Here is an 18,376-nt window from a genome sequence, read left to right as displayed (position 1 = left end):
GAAAACTCTAGTTGCTGAGTAGAGAATGCTAGTACAAATGCAGATAAAGAGAAGCCAGTTCAGAGGCTATTGAGAGGGTAGGCTAGACAATGTAGTGTGGATTTTGTGCATTGCTGGGGAGATAAAACTACTTTGAGCAGTTCAGAAGATTTTATTTCTGTAGCATGAAATGATTAATGATTGAGCACAGATGTAAATAAAAAAAAGGTGATATATTAAAGACAAAATAAATGAATCAATTTTCATTCATATTTTTAAAGATAATATTCAAAGATAAAATGTGAAGATTCACTCCTTCCCAGAAGCTAATGATAATGCCTGCCCTCCCTGACATGACCACTATTGCTGTCGTTAATGATATTGATAGTAAGGCAAATGGTTGCTATTTACTGAGAATCTTCCAGTGTTAGACACAGCTTAAGAAGAAAAACAAATAAAAGGAATCCAAATTGGAAAAGAAGTAGGACTGTCACTGTTTGCAGATGACATGGTACTATACATAGATAATCCTAAAAATGCTACCAGAAAATTACTAGAGCTTATCAATGAATTCAGTAATATTGCAGGATACAAAATTGATATACAGAAATTTGTTGCATTTCTATACACTAACAATGAACTCTCAGAAAGAGAAATTAAGGAAACAATCCCATTTACCACTGCCTCAAAAATAATAAAATACCTAGGAATAAATCTACCTAAGGAAACAAAAGACCTGTACTCTGAAAACTATAAGATACTGATGAAAGAAATTGAAGACAAAACAGATGGAAAGATACACCGTGTTCTTGCACTGAAAGAATCAATATTGTTAAAATGACCATACTACCCAATGCAATCTACAGATTCAATACTATCCCTATCAAATTACCAATAGTATTTTTCACAGAACTAGAACCAAAAATTTTAAAATTAGTAAGGCAACACAAAAGACCCTGAATAGCCAAAACAATCCTGAGAAAGAAGAATGGACTTGAAGGAATCATGCTCCCTGACTTTGGACTATACTACAAAGCTACAGTAACAAAACAGTATGGCACTAGCACCAAAAAAAAAAAATATATATATATATATATATATATATACACATATCAATGGAACAGGATAGAAAACCCAGAAGTAAACCCATGCACCTATGGTTAATTAATCTATAACAAAGGAGATAAGAATATACAATGGAGAAAAGACAGTCTCTTCAATAAGTGGTGCTGGGAAAACTGAACAGGTTCATGTAAAAGAAGAAATTAGAACATTCTCTAATACCATATAAAAAAATAAACTCAAAAAAGAATTAAAGACCCAAATGTAAGAGTGAATACTATAAAACTCCTAGAGGAAAACATAGACAGAACACTCTTTGACATAAACTGCAGCAGTATTTTTTTGGATCTGGCTCCTAGAATAATGAAAACAAAACCAAAAATAAACAAATGGGACCTAATTAAACTTAAAAGCTTTTGCACAGCAAAGGAAAACATAAACAAGACAGACAACCCTCAGAATGGGTGAAAATATTTACAAACAATGCAACTGACAAGGGATTAATTTCCAAAATATTCAAACAGCTCATACAGCTCAATATCAAAAAAACAAACAACCCAATCAAAAAATGGGCAGAAGACCTAAATAGATAATTCTCCAAAGAAGATGTATAGATGGCCAACAGGCACATGAAAAAATGCTCATCATTGCTAATTACTAGAGAAATGAAAGTCAAAACTGCAATGAGGTATCACCTCACACCAGCCAGAATGGCCATCATTAAAAAATCTACAAATCATTAATGCTGGAGAGGGTGTGGAGAAAAGGGAGCCCTCCTACACAGTTGGTGGGAATGTAAATTGGTGCAGCCATTATGGAAAACAGTATGGAGTTTCCTTAAAAAACTAAAAATAAAATTGCTATATGATCCAGCAATCCCACTCCTGGGCATATATCTGGAAAAGACGAAAAGTCTAAATTGAAAATATACATGCACTCCAATATTCATAGCAGCACTATTTACAATAGTCAAGACATGGAAGTAACTTAAATGCTCATTGACAGATGAATGGATAAAGAAGAGATGTGATATGTATGTATGTATACACACACACACACACACACACACACACACACACATACACAGAATGGAATATTGCCCAGCCATAAAAAAGAATGAAATTCCATTTGCAGCAACATGGATGGACCTATATATTATCATACTAAGTGAAGTCAGTCAGACAAAAAAAGACAAATATTATATGATATCACTTATATGTGGAACCTTAAAAAGTGATACAAATGAACTTTACAAAACAGAAATAGAATCACAGACATAGAAAACAAACTTATGGTTACCAAGGGGGAAAGAAGGGAGGGATAAACTGGGAGTTTGAGATTACCAGATATATACTACTATATATAAAATATACAAAAAACAAGGACCTACTATATAGCATAGAGAACTATATTCAATATCTTGTAATAACCTATAATGAAAAAGAATCAGAAAAAAACATATATATATGGAAAATTGAATCAATTTGTTGTACACCTGAAACTAACACAACATTGTAAATTAACTATACTTTAATAATAAAAAAGTCAATATGCAAAATCTTAAAGTCTCACAAAAATCTTAGTTAATTATCATTGGCTTCACTTTACAAATGACAAAACTGAGACTTAGAAAGATAGTTAGGCAAGCTCAGTATATGTGAGATGGTATTTCTTTATTAAGTGCTTAAGAGCATAAGTGGGGCTGGGGTTTCTAGATGTGAAGCCTGTCACCATTGACCCCATACTAACTGTGTGACTTGTCAAATTATTTCATGCTTGTAGAGTTCAATTTCTTTGTCTGTAAAATGGGAAGGATTCAAAAACCAACCTTGTGAGAGTGAATGAGCTAATATAGGTAATGCTTTCACATATTCCTGTCCTGCTGTAAGCCCATAATAAATGTTACCAATTATTATTATTGATCAATTCACACAGCTAGCAAGTGGTGATGTTCACGTCTCTCTTTTTTTCCAATAATGATTAAATCATCAAAAAATGAGTATATGAAAAAATTGGGGTACAACCAAACATCTAACAAGTAAATAAGTAATGTTTTTCATTTTTAATTTACTTACCAAGAACTATCATGATATGTGAGACCGAGGATTTCCTAAATACTATTTCAGTACTTTAATTCTTTTTAAAATTGAATTTTATAATGTACAGGTCAACCAGTATGTTATAATAGATGTTAAAAGAAAAGCTTAAGAATATGCATATACAGCCAGCCCTCTCTATCTTCTGGCACATACCTAGAAGACTGATCAACAGAAGGTTGAATCCATAGATGTGGAACACAGAGATATGCAGGGCAAACTGTACAAGCCATTTTATATAAGGGTCTTGAGCATCCATGCAGAGGGTTCTGAAAGCAATGACCTTCCGATACCCTGGGAAAACTGTGTACAAAATGATCCATTCCAGCAGAGAAACCAGTTGTACCAAAAACAAAATTATAGGTAAACCATAAATATTTTATATATTTTTCTCAAAAAGCACAAACAATATAGTCAGATCTATACTCAGGCATTCTCACATTGTCTGCTCTTATTCCATTTCTACTTACTTGTTCACACAACACATAGAAAACATCTTTGAAAGAAACAGCATCTATAAAGTATTAAGCAACATAGCTTGGTACACAATGGGTGTTTAGTAAATCACTGTTATTAGTAATCTCAGTCCAATGACACTGCTGGTGCACACAGTGATGAAGAGTACAAAAATATCTAAATTGCTATGGGAAAATCCCAAACTCAAGCCACTTGTCTCTGTAACTGCTTTGCATGGAATCTTAAAAAGGAGTTTCTTTCAAAAAAAGCCTTTGAGAATATGACACTTAAAATGCTCCTCTGGCATCAGAAAAGAGGGAATAAACAAGAAGCTTCTAGAATACTGGGTCCTGGGTGTACTATATTTTTGGAGAAGTTATCATCCATAGATAAATTAAATTGTATATTTTAACTAAATATAAATTTTAAAATTAGAACATTACTAATCCCAGAAGCATGCTGTTTGCTGACTGGGACCTCTAATAAAATGCTGAATTTGGCTATAGCAGAAACTTTTGTCTATTTCCCAGTCTCAAAGGGATGCTTCTAATATTTTGCTATTCTTAGTTTATTGATTGAATGGTTGATACCTTCAGAGGTTTAGAATGTCCCCGCACCTCCTCCCAGATGCTAGAGACTTTTAAAAATCATAAACAGGTATGTTTCATCAAATGCTTTCTCTGCTCTATTGAGATGACAATAAGATTTTTCTTGTTTAATCCTTAATGCGGTAAGTTGTATAAATTGATTTTCTCGTGCTAAATCAACTTGGTTTCCTATGTGAAACCCAAATTGGTCATGTAGTATCTTTTTTAGATTCTATTGTTTTATATTTGCAAATATTTTGTTTAGAATTTTTACATCTATGATCATGAGAGGGCTTGGTTTGTATTTCTACTTCTCATACTCTCTTTGTCAGCTTCAGTTAGGTTGTTTTCCTTCTTTTCTCTACTATAAAACAACTGTGTAAGATTGGAATCATTTATCCTTTGTTTGGTAGAACTTTTAGGTAAAAGTATCTGGGCCTGGAGTTTGAGTGTGGTGGGAGAGGTGAAGGTTTTTAACGATTAATATAATAATTAGTTGACTATTTGGATTTTCCAATTTTTCTTGAGTTAGTTGGGAAATTATGTTTTATTTCTCCTTTTCATTTAAGCGTACAACTTTGTTGACATTCAATTTTTCCTCATATTCTTACTATGCTTTCAATTTGTCTGCAAAATTTGTGCTTATGTTTTCATTTTTTCTCTTAAATTTTTTTATGTCTTCTCTCCTGTTCTTGATCACTAGGGATGTGCCAATTGTCTTAGACTGTTGAAAGGACCAATATTTGGTCAACCCTTAAATTATGTTTGATATTTGTTTGCAGTTTAATTAATTTTTTGCTTTTATTAATTTCTTGTTACTTTCTGTAAGTTTAGTTTCATGTTCTTTTCCTAAATTCTTAAGATAGACACTTAACTCTTTCATTTTCAGCTTTCTCCTTTTCTAATATAAGCCTTAAAGATATAAATTTTCCTCTAAGTTCTGAAATACAAGGAATATATGTTAAATTCACCTACTATGATTCACCTATTTTTTCTTATAAAATGGTTAATTTTTATTTTGCATATTTTGAAGCAGTTATAAGAGATGTACAGGCTTTAAATTGTTTGCTTGATCAATTTAAGCTTTTTTTATATAATGACCATCTTTATATTTCTTCTTTCATAGTCTATTTTTATGATATGGATGGAGTAAAGTTTTGGGAGGGGTTATTATTTAATTGATAAATCTTTTCCTACTCTTTAACTTCCAGCTTTCCTATTTCCTTATGCTTTAAGCATATCTCTTGTAAACATATGATTATCAGATTTTTATTTTAGTTCAATATTTCTAGTCATTCCTGATGTTTGGGTTTATTTTACTAATTTATTTCATACTTCCTATTTGTCCTTCATTTGCCATATGTGTCCGTGTATATATATATTCATTCTCCTCTGTTCATCAATTAGTTAATATTTTCATTATATTTATTTCCTCAACTAGTTTGGAAACAGCACACTTAATTTCAATCCTCTTATTCATTGTACTAGAAATTTAGACATGCTTAAACTTAGCAAATTCTAAAATTAATAAATATATTTACCTGTTTCCAAATAATTCAAGCATCTTGGAACACTTTAACTCCAAATACCCTCTCATGTTATGCTTTTTGAGTTTTTGATTTTTTTCTTATTTTGTAACATTAAAAAATATTATTGTTTTTTACGGCAATATAAAACAAAAATTGCCTACATATGGGTACTTTCATAACCTTTAATTCTTTGTTGTACCTTAAGTGTCTGGGTTCACTTCATGTTGGGATCGACCTTAACTACATTCTTACACTGAATTCTTCAGGCTGCCCAGGTACTATACCTTAGGGTTTCTGACTCTTAATTACAAAACCTCAGTGAAAGAACTCCTCCCTCCATTCAGAACTCAGACACAAGACATGATTTTCCTTGTGATTTTTCCGAGCAGGTTGATTAGTATTAAAGTCACTTTTACTCTGCATGGGTAGCCACTTGTGAGCCAGTCTTATAGGGGGCATGCTCTGGGCTTTGTCTTCCCCCTTGGCCCAGCAACACATAAAAATTAAGGTCAGTAAATGCCCTTGAGATAAAAGCCAGTTTTGGCACATGACTCCAGGGTAAGCTCAGATCCTGGCCTTAGCATTTCCTCCTAACTTTCTTGTCAACTCAGTGATAAAATCAAGATATTTAAATAATATTTATTTACATATTTTATATTTGTCATCATTTTATCTTTTTTCTTTTGGGAAGATTAGTGTAATATTTAGGGCATATTTTTTTTCCTGTTACAGAAAACTTAAATTTAATTTAAAAAACTGTATAATAAAAGTAAATATTCCAAAATAGATGTGAGCTTTTAAAAACTACCCTTTGGCTACTAAATTAAGCATAGACTCAATTTGTCTTTCTAAGTTCTCCTCAATTTGTCCTTAGCTATTCAATCTTTCCTGCTTATTTACATTTTTACACAGAATCTATTCCTTGGCCAAATAATAGTATTTACTTTTCACAAAAGTGTGCTGGATTCATGATTATGTTTTTGCAAATTCTAAACTCTTTCTAAAATACATTCTACCTCTATGTGTCAAATCCTATTTAAGGACTATTTCAAATGGCGGCTCATCCAAGTTTTCCCTCATCTTCCATACAGATTTCATTTTCTCCTTTTCTTAAATCACAAAAGTTTTTTTTACAGAATGGAATACACCAAGAAGTGGTTTGGCTCCAATGAGAATTGGACTTTCTTTCTGACTCTGTAACTTACTATGTGTGTGGCTTTAGGCAATCTCTCTGTGAGTCAATAACTCTATTTAAAATGAGGTTGATTATATGTCCCTTACAATGGTACCTTATTTTGAGGATTGATATTAAGTACTGCCTAGATAAAAGAACCAATTCTCAATAAAAGGTATTTATTTTTATTGTTGTCTTAATTATCCTGTTAATATTACCTAAATAGTATCTATTAAGGATCCTGTGTTAATAATCCTATGTTATTATTACCTTAAATATCCTGTTTTATAATTATCTATGAGTTAATTTTATTGCCCTTTAAACAGGTGCCACCTTGAGGGTTGAGATTCTGTCTTACTTGTTTTGGTATGAACCGGCATAGTGTTTTACATTCAGTATATGTTGAATAAAGTTTTGTTTTCCCTAAAATAAATTGAATTAAACAGAACAGTGTCTCGGCAATTTGGCATGAGCTCCTATTTACAACTGAAAAGAGAGACAAACAAAAATAAATTGGTACCCTGAAACTTCTAAATACAACTAAGAACATAGTGGTCATCTTATATTTTTCTATCTATCATCTATTTATCTATCTATCAATCTATCCATCTATCTATCTAACCTTAACTGATAAATAACTCTGTTATTTGAGCAAAGAGAAGAAAGCACGCTAATGATTACATGTGTGTATGCTATCTTTTACAGAAATGATCTGCTGGTTGTTTTTCATTGTTGTCAAGGTTATTGTATCTATGCCCTAATTTGTAACCAGCCCACTAATTCCCATTATGAGTCAACCATAGTTAAATTAGATGCTGATTTATGCAAAAACTGAACAGAAGTGACTCTGTAACTCTCAGAGGAAGCTAAAAATGTCTGTCATAAAATACTTTTTTTCTAAACATCCCCGGAATCGTCTCTTTTCACTATTTTATATTCACTGAAGAGTCACTTGGTGAGATAGTAGGATCAGTCAGTAGTATGTACTTAGATGCTTGAATTCCCAAGTATTTTAGATGTTGTTTGTATTAAGGACAAATTAAGCTGAACGTTGTAGTCTGGGGGGCTTTTGGAAAAGAAAAACCTTTTAGCAATTAATGATTTGTTCAAGTTGTGCCTGTGTGGAGAGCATAACTAAGGAACTTGTGCAGCAATTTATACTAACTGGGGTAAATGAACCATAATTAGAAGTAGAATTTATGAAGTATTGGCTAAACTAGTAATTAGCTAGAGATGTAAAGCCACAAACTGGAGGTTTTCATAGCACAACAGAGCCAGAATTATTTTGTTGTCATTTGCAGGTTAAATTAATTGACTTCCTCAGTGTTACCTCCCCTTGGGAACTGAGGCATGTTTTGTTATATTTAACAATTTTTTTAAAAAGTGGAAATGAAACAAACTGATGGTGAGATCATGAAAAAAAGTGTGAAGACCTTTGAAGAGAAACATTTAGATTTTCTGCAACCTTAAATTTGGGAAATGTTAGGAACAAATAATTTGAAGCTTTCTTACATGCATGTTTTGTCTTTAAATGAATGTCATTAATTTGAATATTCATGATCATTATTATGTTATCTAAACATACTTTTGAAAATGGAATCATCTGAAAATGTGAGAATTCTTTTGATCTTCCATTCCCATTCAACTATTTGTCGTAGTGTGAGCACGTTGTTACTCAATAAATTTGAATAATTTGGGGTTATTCATTGTCTGAGGAAGAACAAGTTTAGAAATATTGGGTATCCCTCAAAATAAGGGAGATCTACAATGGGAAAAATATTTGAGCACAGCCCAGAAACATCACAATAATGGCACCTTTAGAATTATTTTTTCTATAACACTTGATCAATTGATCAATGTGTCACTGAAACTAAAGAACACATAATATTTCTTATAACTGGACTGTCAATCAATACCTATGTGGTCTAGTTTATCATAAGGTAAGATGGAGAAAGAAAAAAATAAAAGCAAGGTGAAATTTTGACCACTGTGTCTCTTGGTTTTTAGTTTGGCTCCATGGCTTTTGTTGGAAGGCTTTTGTTAGATTCAAATTTAGTTCTTTATTTGGAGGATTTTCTGAATATTTGTCAGAGTGTGTGTGTGTGTGTATGTGTGTGTGTGTGTGTGTGTGTGTGTGTGTGAAAACTGCCTATGAAGTTGTTCATGCAGCTTTTGAGTATAGACAGGGAAGGTGAATCAGAATTATCAGAAACATCATGGACACTAAGAAGGAATTCAATCACAATTCTCCATGTAGATTGTCACTGACTATTAAAGATTATCACAGAATCATTGACTAGCATCAGACTGATTTTTAAAGCTCAGCTTTATGATGGATGACCTTGAACAAGTCATTTAATCTCTTTAAGTTTCAAAATTGGTATATTAGAGATGAGAGTATCTAAATCAGAGGGTTGTGAATTGCAACATGTTGGGAACTAAATTAAAAGTTAGAAGTTGAGTGACATCATTTATCTAACTTCCTACTAACTACAACTTCTTGATTATTGTATCTGCTTGAGCATTTCCAATGGTGAGAAAGCATAAGAAGAGAGTTCTGTCTTTTGAGTTAGGATTTCAAGTGTTATTGAGGTTGACCAGCATGCTACAAGGAAGGGGAGGAGAGAGAAGGGAGAAGTTTGTGTAAAGTTTACAAGGTGAGAAAATGAATAACCTGCTTTGGGGAATTATGAGAGTCCAGTGTAATTAAAGATAAAATATTTTGGAGGGTGGAAGGCAGTTAGTGGAAGACTCCCTTTTGATTTCTTATATTGATTTAGTTGTAGTTTCAGGGACCTAGGTTTTAATAGCCCTTGAGCATTTCGTAATTGAGCCCATTTTTACTTGAAGGCATGATTCCTCCTAGAGGCCAAAAATTTGTTCATCTACATTGGTTAATTTCCAATGCTCCTATGGCTTTGCATTTTTTCCTCTTTAGTGTTTTGCTAACATTTTAAAGAGAAGGTTAATTAGGCAGGACCTTCTGCAGTTAGCTTTTGAAACCAGGAAGTCAGCATCCTAACACCACCATAATGAATGTAAGGCCATTTCCTCCTCATCCCCTTAAGCTTGGTGGGGATGTCACAGTCCCTGATAAACATTGTAGATAAAACATTGTAGATTGCAAGCAGTTCACACATATTAAAACTTATGAAATCAGCTATTAACCTTCTCTTCCCTTAGATAAATGCTATTTTATTTTATTTCCTTTGAAAACATAGATTTTAATTAATAAAGGAAGTCAACTGATATATTCTTGATATATGAATGCTCATGTTCCCTCATTATACAATTTCTTAGACCCTGAAAAAAGCAAGACACCTAAGGTCTATATTGTTTTATGTTCTTAATATGTAAAAGACATTGTCGCAGAAGAAACAACGAAACAGCTTGTTCATTAGCAGACACAGCATGTAGAAGGAAACAAAGGGACAGAAACAAGACCTTAATTATACCCATGAATTCCTCTTTTTCCTTAGAAAATGAAAGAAGACCCTGCTTTCCCCTCAGTAACATTGTCCTTCAGGGCTTGTGCTAAGAATATATTTTTCCATATGTCTGTGAGTCAGTATGTGAGCCTGATCATTGTTGCCTAATAAACACAACATGAATTCCCACTAGAAGTCAACTAATGGGCACTCCAAGTGCGATTTTTCTGTGCGTGTTAAATGAGTAAGTTGGAAACTTTGCCGTTCTGAAGCTCCTTTGGTGAGGAGGGGATTATTACAAGGGATTTTGGACAAGTCTTTCCTTAGATTATAGACCCATAAAAGAAAAATTATGCTATAATACTGTCCCTCCATAGGATACTTTTTATATTTTGGGATGCAGGGTTTCTTTAGCACTCACCTGAATTATAGTCTATTATCTCTGTAACTGGTACCCACCGCCCCCATCTAGAAATGAAAATTGGTACTTATTCCAATAATAGTGAATATTTTTTAAAACAGTTATGGCATATTCTATGCATTGCAATAACAGTTTATATACATGCAGATGGAAAGGAAACAAATCATGCCTTTACCAAAAACTATGTATTCTTCATTTCAGCCAAAATTGTCTTTGTCCACAAAAAGTACAGGAAATGAACAAGGAATAATGCAAGCTTAATATCTGTGCACAGCTGGAGTGCCTCTGGGTGATTATATTTTAACAAAAGTTAATGGCCAAGTAATGGAAATAATGAGCTGAAGTGAAAATCTAATATGAGTTTGATAAGCAGAACATTCTGAATGAAAGTATACTAGAGGAGAAAATCCCCATGGACTGTTTCATGTCTTAGTACTCCTGGAGCAAATTCCTTTTAGTATGAAAATGGACATGATTGATAAAGGAACTTAAGTGGATATGTGCTGGTGATCTTTAAAAGCAATGGGGCAAAACCAAGAGATTCCTTAAAAGAAAAAAAATAAATATAGTTTTAAAATCTTCTTCTCTATTTCCATTAACTCCCCATGTGTATTTATCTATATGTATATTCACATGGCCTAAAATACTGATCATGGAACAAGCAACTATTCAACCTGCTAGTTCAGAAATTATCTCAATGATACTGAACTAGGAGTAGGTAAGATTCGTGAGAATGGCCACACCAGGAATAGATGCCAAGAAGTGGAGGTTTGGGGTGTGATGGACAAAGAATGTCAATTTAGGGACACAGATTAACAAATTTGTCACATGGAAGGCCCCAAAGACTCCTTTAATGCCAGATAATAACTTAGTTCAGGTATCTTTCCCTTAATTGGTAGAGAAAGGATAGGAAAGTGTTAAAGTTTTTCAGAACTATTGATAACAAAAATTGAGACCAGTATGCAAAGATTCAAAGCCTCAGATGATACCATCGTCATCACCGACACCACCACTGCCAACTTCAGCAGCAACAACTTCGTCACCATGGTAACATTCATTGAGCACTTACTGAATGCCATACACCAGCCAATGTATTTTACACACAAAGTTTCATTTATTTTTCAGAACCTAACAAAGTTACTCTTTTAGATTCCAATTTTATAAGTAAGAAAATTAAGTAACTTGTTGAAAACTCATAGTCTTCCTGTTATACACACTGGGTTCTGTTACCCACAATGTTAAAGTGCTCTGTAAATTATAAATGCTACAGACTTATGAGTAATTATCATCATTATTAGTAATAATATGATTTAATATTCGAACAGCAGTTGATACTGATCATTTTCTGATATAAACAACTCATTCTGTAATATAAACAACAAATGACTACAAGCAACTCACAAACTCTAATATAATCCATTTTCTTACATACTTTAGATGTATCATTTAGGGCCAAATGAATGAAATATTTTGTAATATATAATCAGACAACTTATTTGTTAATCATATTTCTTCTAAGATTCATGTTGTGTTCTAGTTATTCCTTACTAAATTTTAAACTTTAGAATAATGGTTTATGTATTTCTTTAGTGAAACAGACAAATTCAAAGAAGTCTGTGTTTTGAAGTATCCCTCCCAAAACAAACAAAATGAAACTGGATTTGGGAACATTCCATGAAAATGTGGCAGAAAAGGTAAGCTAATAAATTGTTTGACACTCTATTGATAAAACAAATGACTGACTATTAACCTCCAGTTGTTATAACATTGCATTTACAGTTTAGAGTTAAATTGAAATTAATGCTAGATGCAAATTCACCATTTTGAGTTTCTGACATATTTTCAGATGATTAGGTAACATATTTTTCTGCAATTAAAAGCTTTTATTACATTTTTATGCTATTGCTCTGGACACAATTTTATGCTTTGGGATGTTTCTCACACTTAAATGTTCCTCTTATGATATATTATTACTTTAAAACCTTTTCCCCAATGTAATACTAGTCTTTATTTGCCCATGTAGGAAACTGCCATTTGCTGTTTCAATCTTTAATTTGGAAAGACACCAAATAACTGTGAGGATTATGAATGAAGGGCAAAACTATTCGTTTCACATTTTTTTTCCAGTTGTAGGTTGCATGAGTGGGGGACATACTTGATGAAGATCACATGAATGGTGAATATACTTATATTACAACAAAATAAAACATGATTTGAATCTGTAGCCCCATGTGAAATACATATGACCCAAACTTTTCAAAGCCTTAACAGTTTTCTAACATCTCCCTTTCCACTTAAGCTTATATTTACAATTCTTACAAATGGTTGAGGTTCTTTGTAACAGAGACAAACGATCTAAAATATATGTAAGGAAATAAGTTGTCATGTGTAACTGAGATGCTATTTTAAAGAATGTATAATACATATAATTAAAATTTTAAGTTTCAAGTTTCCATTAATATTTTTAGAATGTAGTTGTCCAAATATCTATGTGTGTCTTCTTATACTACTTTGTGGAATTCTTTCTATTGTTAATTAAATTTTAGCCTCTTATTTTAATATTTGAACATTTATATTTTTTATACCCAACTAGATTGTATTCTTTGTGAAACCTGAAGTCTCAGTGTGGTAGTAAATTGTACACAACTAAAAATTATATTTTGCAAGTGGTCCTGTCAATTTTTAAGAATAAAAATGCCCTTTTGGGACTTCCCTGGTGGCCCAGTGGTTAAGACTCTGCTTCCACTGCAGGGGGCACGGGTTTAATCCTTAGTCAGGGAACTAAGATCTTGCATGTCATGCAGATGCGGCCAAAAAAATAAAAATGCACTATTATCTTTGATCTTTGTTATTAAATTAAACCAGTTTACAGACCTATTATGATATAAACATATCAGGGTAACACAATGCTAAGTAATTGTGTCCAAATCTTCCTTTTACTTAAATAAAAACACTTTTCAGCCTTTTTCCTAAATAGCACTTTGACCAGAAATATTTAGATCTGGAAAAATTGAGTGATCTGAGTTTGAAGCCATTGTATTTGTCTCATTAACCCAAGGGGTTAGCAGTGAATAGAAAAGTGAGCAAGAAAAATGGAAAATTCACAAACTATACTTTTTAACTTCTGGAAAATAAAAATTTATTATGCTCATATTTGTTGTAATAGAAAACACATAATCCTGTTCCTCTCTCAGTACTTTTGCTTTGACAAAAGAGATGCCACATTTTTAAACTCAATGTGATGTCTATGAATAGTTGATGAGGAACATTCTATGGTGAACTGAAATAAATAAGACAAAGCTGATATGCCATCCACAAACATAAAACAAAGTAATGCATTTCAAATGGAATGGCTTGTACTAATATGGCATATATATTTTGATGATATTATGAAAAAATTTAATACGTTCAGAAAAAATGGTAACCAAACAATGTAAATATTTTCTTACTGGTATATGATGAATTAATTTTCTTCTACTTTAATGAAAGATTTGTGTCAGTTTTTTTTTCATATTTCTGAGCAATAATCCAAAAATCTTCAATTTGACCATATGTAATTCAACAAAAGGCAATTCAACGAAATGCAACACTGATCTCACAGTGTGTGATTTGCTGCCCAACCCGACCCCCACTAAGAAAGGGAAATTTTTTTCAAAACAAAATGTCCATTATGACCCATGTCAATTCTAGGTTATCACCTTTTCCAGGCAGCGTATGTCCTTGGGCCTGGACGGAATCCAATCATTCATAAATTATTTCATCAGAGACAAGCAATTTAAAACAGTGTTTTTCAGAATTGAATGGGAAAAAAAAATATATATATATATATATATTCTAAAGAAATTTTTCAAATATTTCAAAATATTCCAAAATTACTTAAAGAATTGCTTAAATGGACCCCTAATGCTGACTTAAATTATTTTAGCTATATGCTTACAGAGACCCAAACATAAAACAAAACATAAACTTCTTATCTTTATAGATCAAATGAAAAACAAAACTGTAAAACAACATACACAACATTATTTTAACAGAATGGAGGATAATATTTTGCCAAAGCTAAAACACCACATGATAATGATTGGTAAAGAATGGGACTTTCAAATTTGCCATATATAGACTGTCATGCAACTATTTGATTCTCTCATCACTTTTCCCCATTTGTATTCCTGTGGTATCCTTTGGCTTTACATACCAAAGACAAACCTTTACACGTTAAATAGTTTTCTGAACATTTCTCATTTGCCTGTGGCAATTGAAATAATTCTATAGTATTTTGCATCAGTGTGATTGAAAACAAAAATGCAAACTTCAGCACAAATTTCACTTGGAAGTATTCTGTCATAAAGTGATTATCCAGAAGATCCAGGGTATATTTATATTATTATTAATATTAAGATTGAAATGAGAATCCAATCTCTAAAAATTATCATAGATAACTTGTGGGTCTTCAAATCGGCAGACCCAAATGAAAACCAAAAATTACTAACTTAATGAAAGTGCTTGCTTTCTTCATAACCTGGTGAAATTCCCAACTGGTGCTGAAATACCACTGAAGCAAAGAAGTCTGGCTATATTGAGGTATAACTTTTTTCTTTATAAATCATTTGATATTTTTTTAATCACTATGTAGACAAAACCATAGTTCAGTCAGTTCATGACATATATCTCACAATTATGGCAAGACATATACTTTGTTTGTATCATCTGCATTGAAAAAGTCTGATATTAAGAGTTTGAATTATGAAATAGACTTCTAACCTTTTATTCTCTCTAACTGCTTTGTCTCCCTTCTTCCAAGTGATGGTTGGTTTTGGAGAGCCTTGGGGTTTGCACTCTATGATGATTTCTTGGTCTTTAGTAATAATTATTGTTTTCTTCAGTTGATTCAGTGTAAAAGTGGGAGCTGAAGCTGTGGAAAAGTAAAAGGTTAGTTCTACCACAAGCAATGACAATAACCTCTAATGGATGATTCACCAAGATTTGGCAACTTTATCTTTGGAATGCATTTCTAATAAAATCATAGGATATCTACACATGTAAAAGGCACTAACTTGAAATTTAATTTATTATTATTTAGTAGCTATCTTATTGGCTTTTCTTTCCATCAGCAGGTGATAGTTCCGTACAATTGTGAGGCCCAGAGACAAAGGCTGTTTCAAAGAATGAGATGCTTTAATTACGATTATCAACTTTAATTGTGAAAGACTAATGAGCACTTTGGACAAAAGGTGAAGGGGCTGGACACAGAAGTCTATTTTGGGCTTCCTTTGGAAAAATAGAGGTTATCTGTATAGAAGGCAATCCTGTGTAGCCCATTTCCTATCTGTGAGTCTCAATGCATATTTTATTTTAATAGTATACAAAATTAAATGTAGTTTTAAAAGAAATATATTTTTAAGAAATTGAATTATTTAAATTTCAATTAAAATTTTATTTCATTGTTTGCAATTATTCATCTAGGCCTGATCATTTTAAGACAGTTTTGATTAAACTTCCCAGGAAATTCCAGTAGGTAGCTGTGGTTGAGAATGCTGGACTAAAACAACACGTGAGAGAGAGACAAAAACAAATTAAAAAAAAAGTCACCTTTGAATCTTAAAGAGAAACTGGAAATATGTATACAGGTTTACTGTATCTGAGACATTTATTTATACCAATATGACAATTTTATGAATATTTCATAAGTTTTTTATGTCCATCACATATTGGTATAATGCATGGCACACAACATTAAAAGACACAACACACACAAAAAAGGTACCAATTGAGATGGATTAAAAAATTGAAAGAAAAGTTAAGGAATTTAAAGGAAGATTGCAGGTGATATTTTTGGTTGCCTGCTGGGAATGTACCTTATTAAACATAATTTTGAAAATATGTCTGGTGAATGAGAAAGGGACACATTTGAGAGTGTTTCTGGATAAAACATTAACTAGGTGAAAGCTGAATCAGCTTTTTAATTCAGAAATGTTGGAGTATGAGCTGACAGGAAAGTACATTAATATTTGATTGGTTAGTATGTACGACATTGAAACGTGGACTCCTATATCTATTTTGGATGGATTTGTGATAATGTGAAGAAATTTCAAATGTAAACATTCATTATTCAATTTGATTTATGGTTTTTGATTTATCACACAGCTGATATGTGAATGGTGCATTTTCAGATTCCAGAGATCTTGGGTGTTTCTGTTAATGTTGTGCTTTGAGTCAGTGGAAAGTACAAAGCACACTTAGGCTCCTGCCACATTTGGGAGATGGTGCATTAAGACCATCTAAGTCTCCCTCTTTGTATTATAATCATCCCAGAACAAAAGCTTACAAAATCATGCGAGTGGGAAAAAGTAAAATCCATTCCAGAAACTGAACCATGCTCAATCTGGGTAGCTTATTCCCCTGGACTGAATTTTTCTTGTAGTAAAGAGTGAAGTAGTGCTTGTGTTGTGGTTATATTCTCAAGAGTGTAACACTAGGAGCTTGCTGGCCTGGCCTCAGAAAGGCTTTCATCAACCTGGAAGGGTGGCAATGGTTGATGACACTTCAAGAGAGGGTGATTTACTTAGGAGTCCCACCTTGCAGGAGCCACACCCCTACTGGTAGGTAGGAGCTGCTTGGGAGAATATTAAGCGCTGCTGTGTTGAAAACCTACATTCTGATTCCCTACCCTTAAAGCATTCTTCCTTGAAAGTTAACATACTTTTCTTATATGATTTTTTTTAATGCCATAGAAAAGACATATTGTATAAACCTGTTAGGGTTAAAACTAAAATTAGAGAAAATCTTATAGAAAGTTACGGGATAAACTGTACACCATGTATACTTGTCTCCTCAAGCTTAAAAAATACATATCAGCAAGACATAGTATTTCTTTTCAAACCATAAAATAGGTTTTTACGATCACATCATAAACCTTCAGTATAGTAAGAATTAGAGCATGAAAAGAAGCAACATTTTTTTCCTCTTTATTTACTTAGAAATTGCATACCTAGGATCTTCAGCTCAGCACTCCCATAAATGGCTCCATATTTATTTTCAGCCAAACACTGATACATTCCAGCATCTGATTGATTCACATTGTGGATCATCAATACTCCATTAACCATCTCAACCCTACTCTGTAATGGAATAAAAAAAAAATAGATATAGCAAGTGAACAAATCATAGAGATTTTACAGTTACTCTCTCCTAGATCAAGACAGAAAAGCCTCTGATTAATGCAATTGAACATTATTTGACAACTTAGGAACACAAATCTTCTGTTCATTATTCTAATATAACATCTTATGTAAAATACAACTATTTCTCAGTCAGAAACCTAATTATTACTATATTTTCCTGTAGTTATGAGTTTTACTTTTAGTTATGTTTTTAAAATAAGCTGCTTTTGTTTGGTATACTAGTTAAGCTTATGAAATACAATCAGCTGATACTGCTTTTATTTGAATTCATTTTACAAAGGAGAAGCAGGAGTTCAAATGGTAGAAGAATCGAGACTGTATATACATGGGATCAAGGTTAAATACAGACCAGGTCATCACAAGAATCTCTTTACTACATTAATCCGGTCAGAAATTTGCCTTTTCTCTCACTTCCCAACACAGTAACACAAATCAAAAAACTGCCTTGCAACTGGATTCTGTA

General features: G+C 32.5%; 1 protein-coding gene across 3 annotated transcripts in view; it reads right to left on the bottom strand.

Annotated features, from left to right (window-relative positions):
* CNTN5 (contactin 5) overlaps nt 1-18,376 on the bottom strand; it is a 1,387,157-nt gene that overhangs the window by 266,414 nt on the left and 1,102,367 nt on the right. For all 3 annotated transcript variants that reach the window (XM_067750786.1, XM_067750785.1, XM_067750787.1), the window contains 2 exons: nt 17,721-17,850; nt 15,494-15,644 (listed from right to left, as the gene is read on the bottom strand). In XM_067750786.1, coding sequence (XP_067606887.1) covers nt 15,494-15,644; nt 17,721-17,850 — 281 coding nt within the window. The remainder of the gene's footprint in view (nt 1-15,493; nt 15,645-17,720; nt 17,851-18,376) is intronic.

This window comes from Pseudorca crassidens, chromosome 9 (assembly GCF_039906515.1).
Source record: "Pseudorca crassidens isolate mPseCra1 chromosome 9, mPseCra1.hap1, whole genome shotgun sequence".
Lineage (NCBI taxonomy): Eukaryota > Metazoa > Chordata > Mammalia > Artiodactyla > Delphinidae > Pseudorca > Pseudorca crassidens.
Note: the sequence above shows the minus strand (reverse complement) of the source record. Positions and strands in the feature narration are given on the sequence as shown.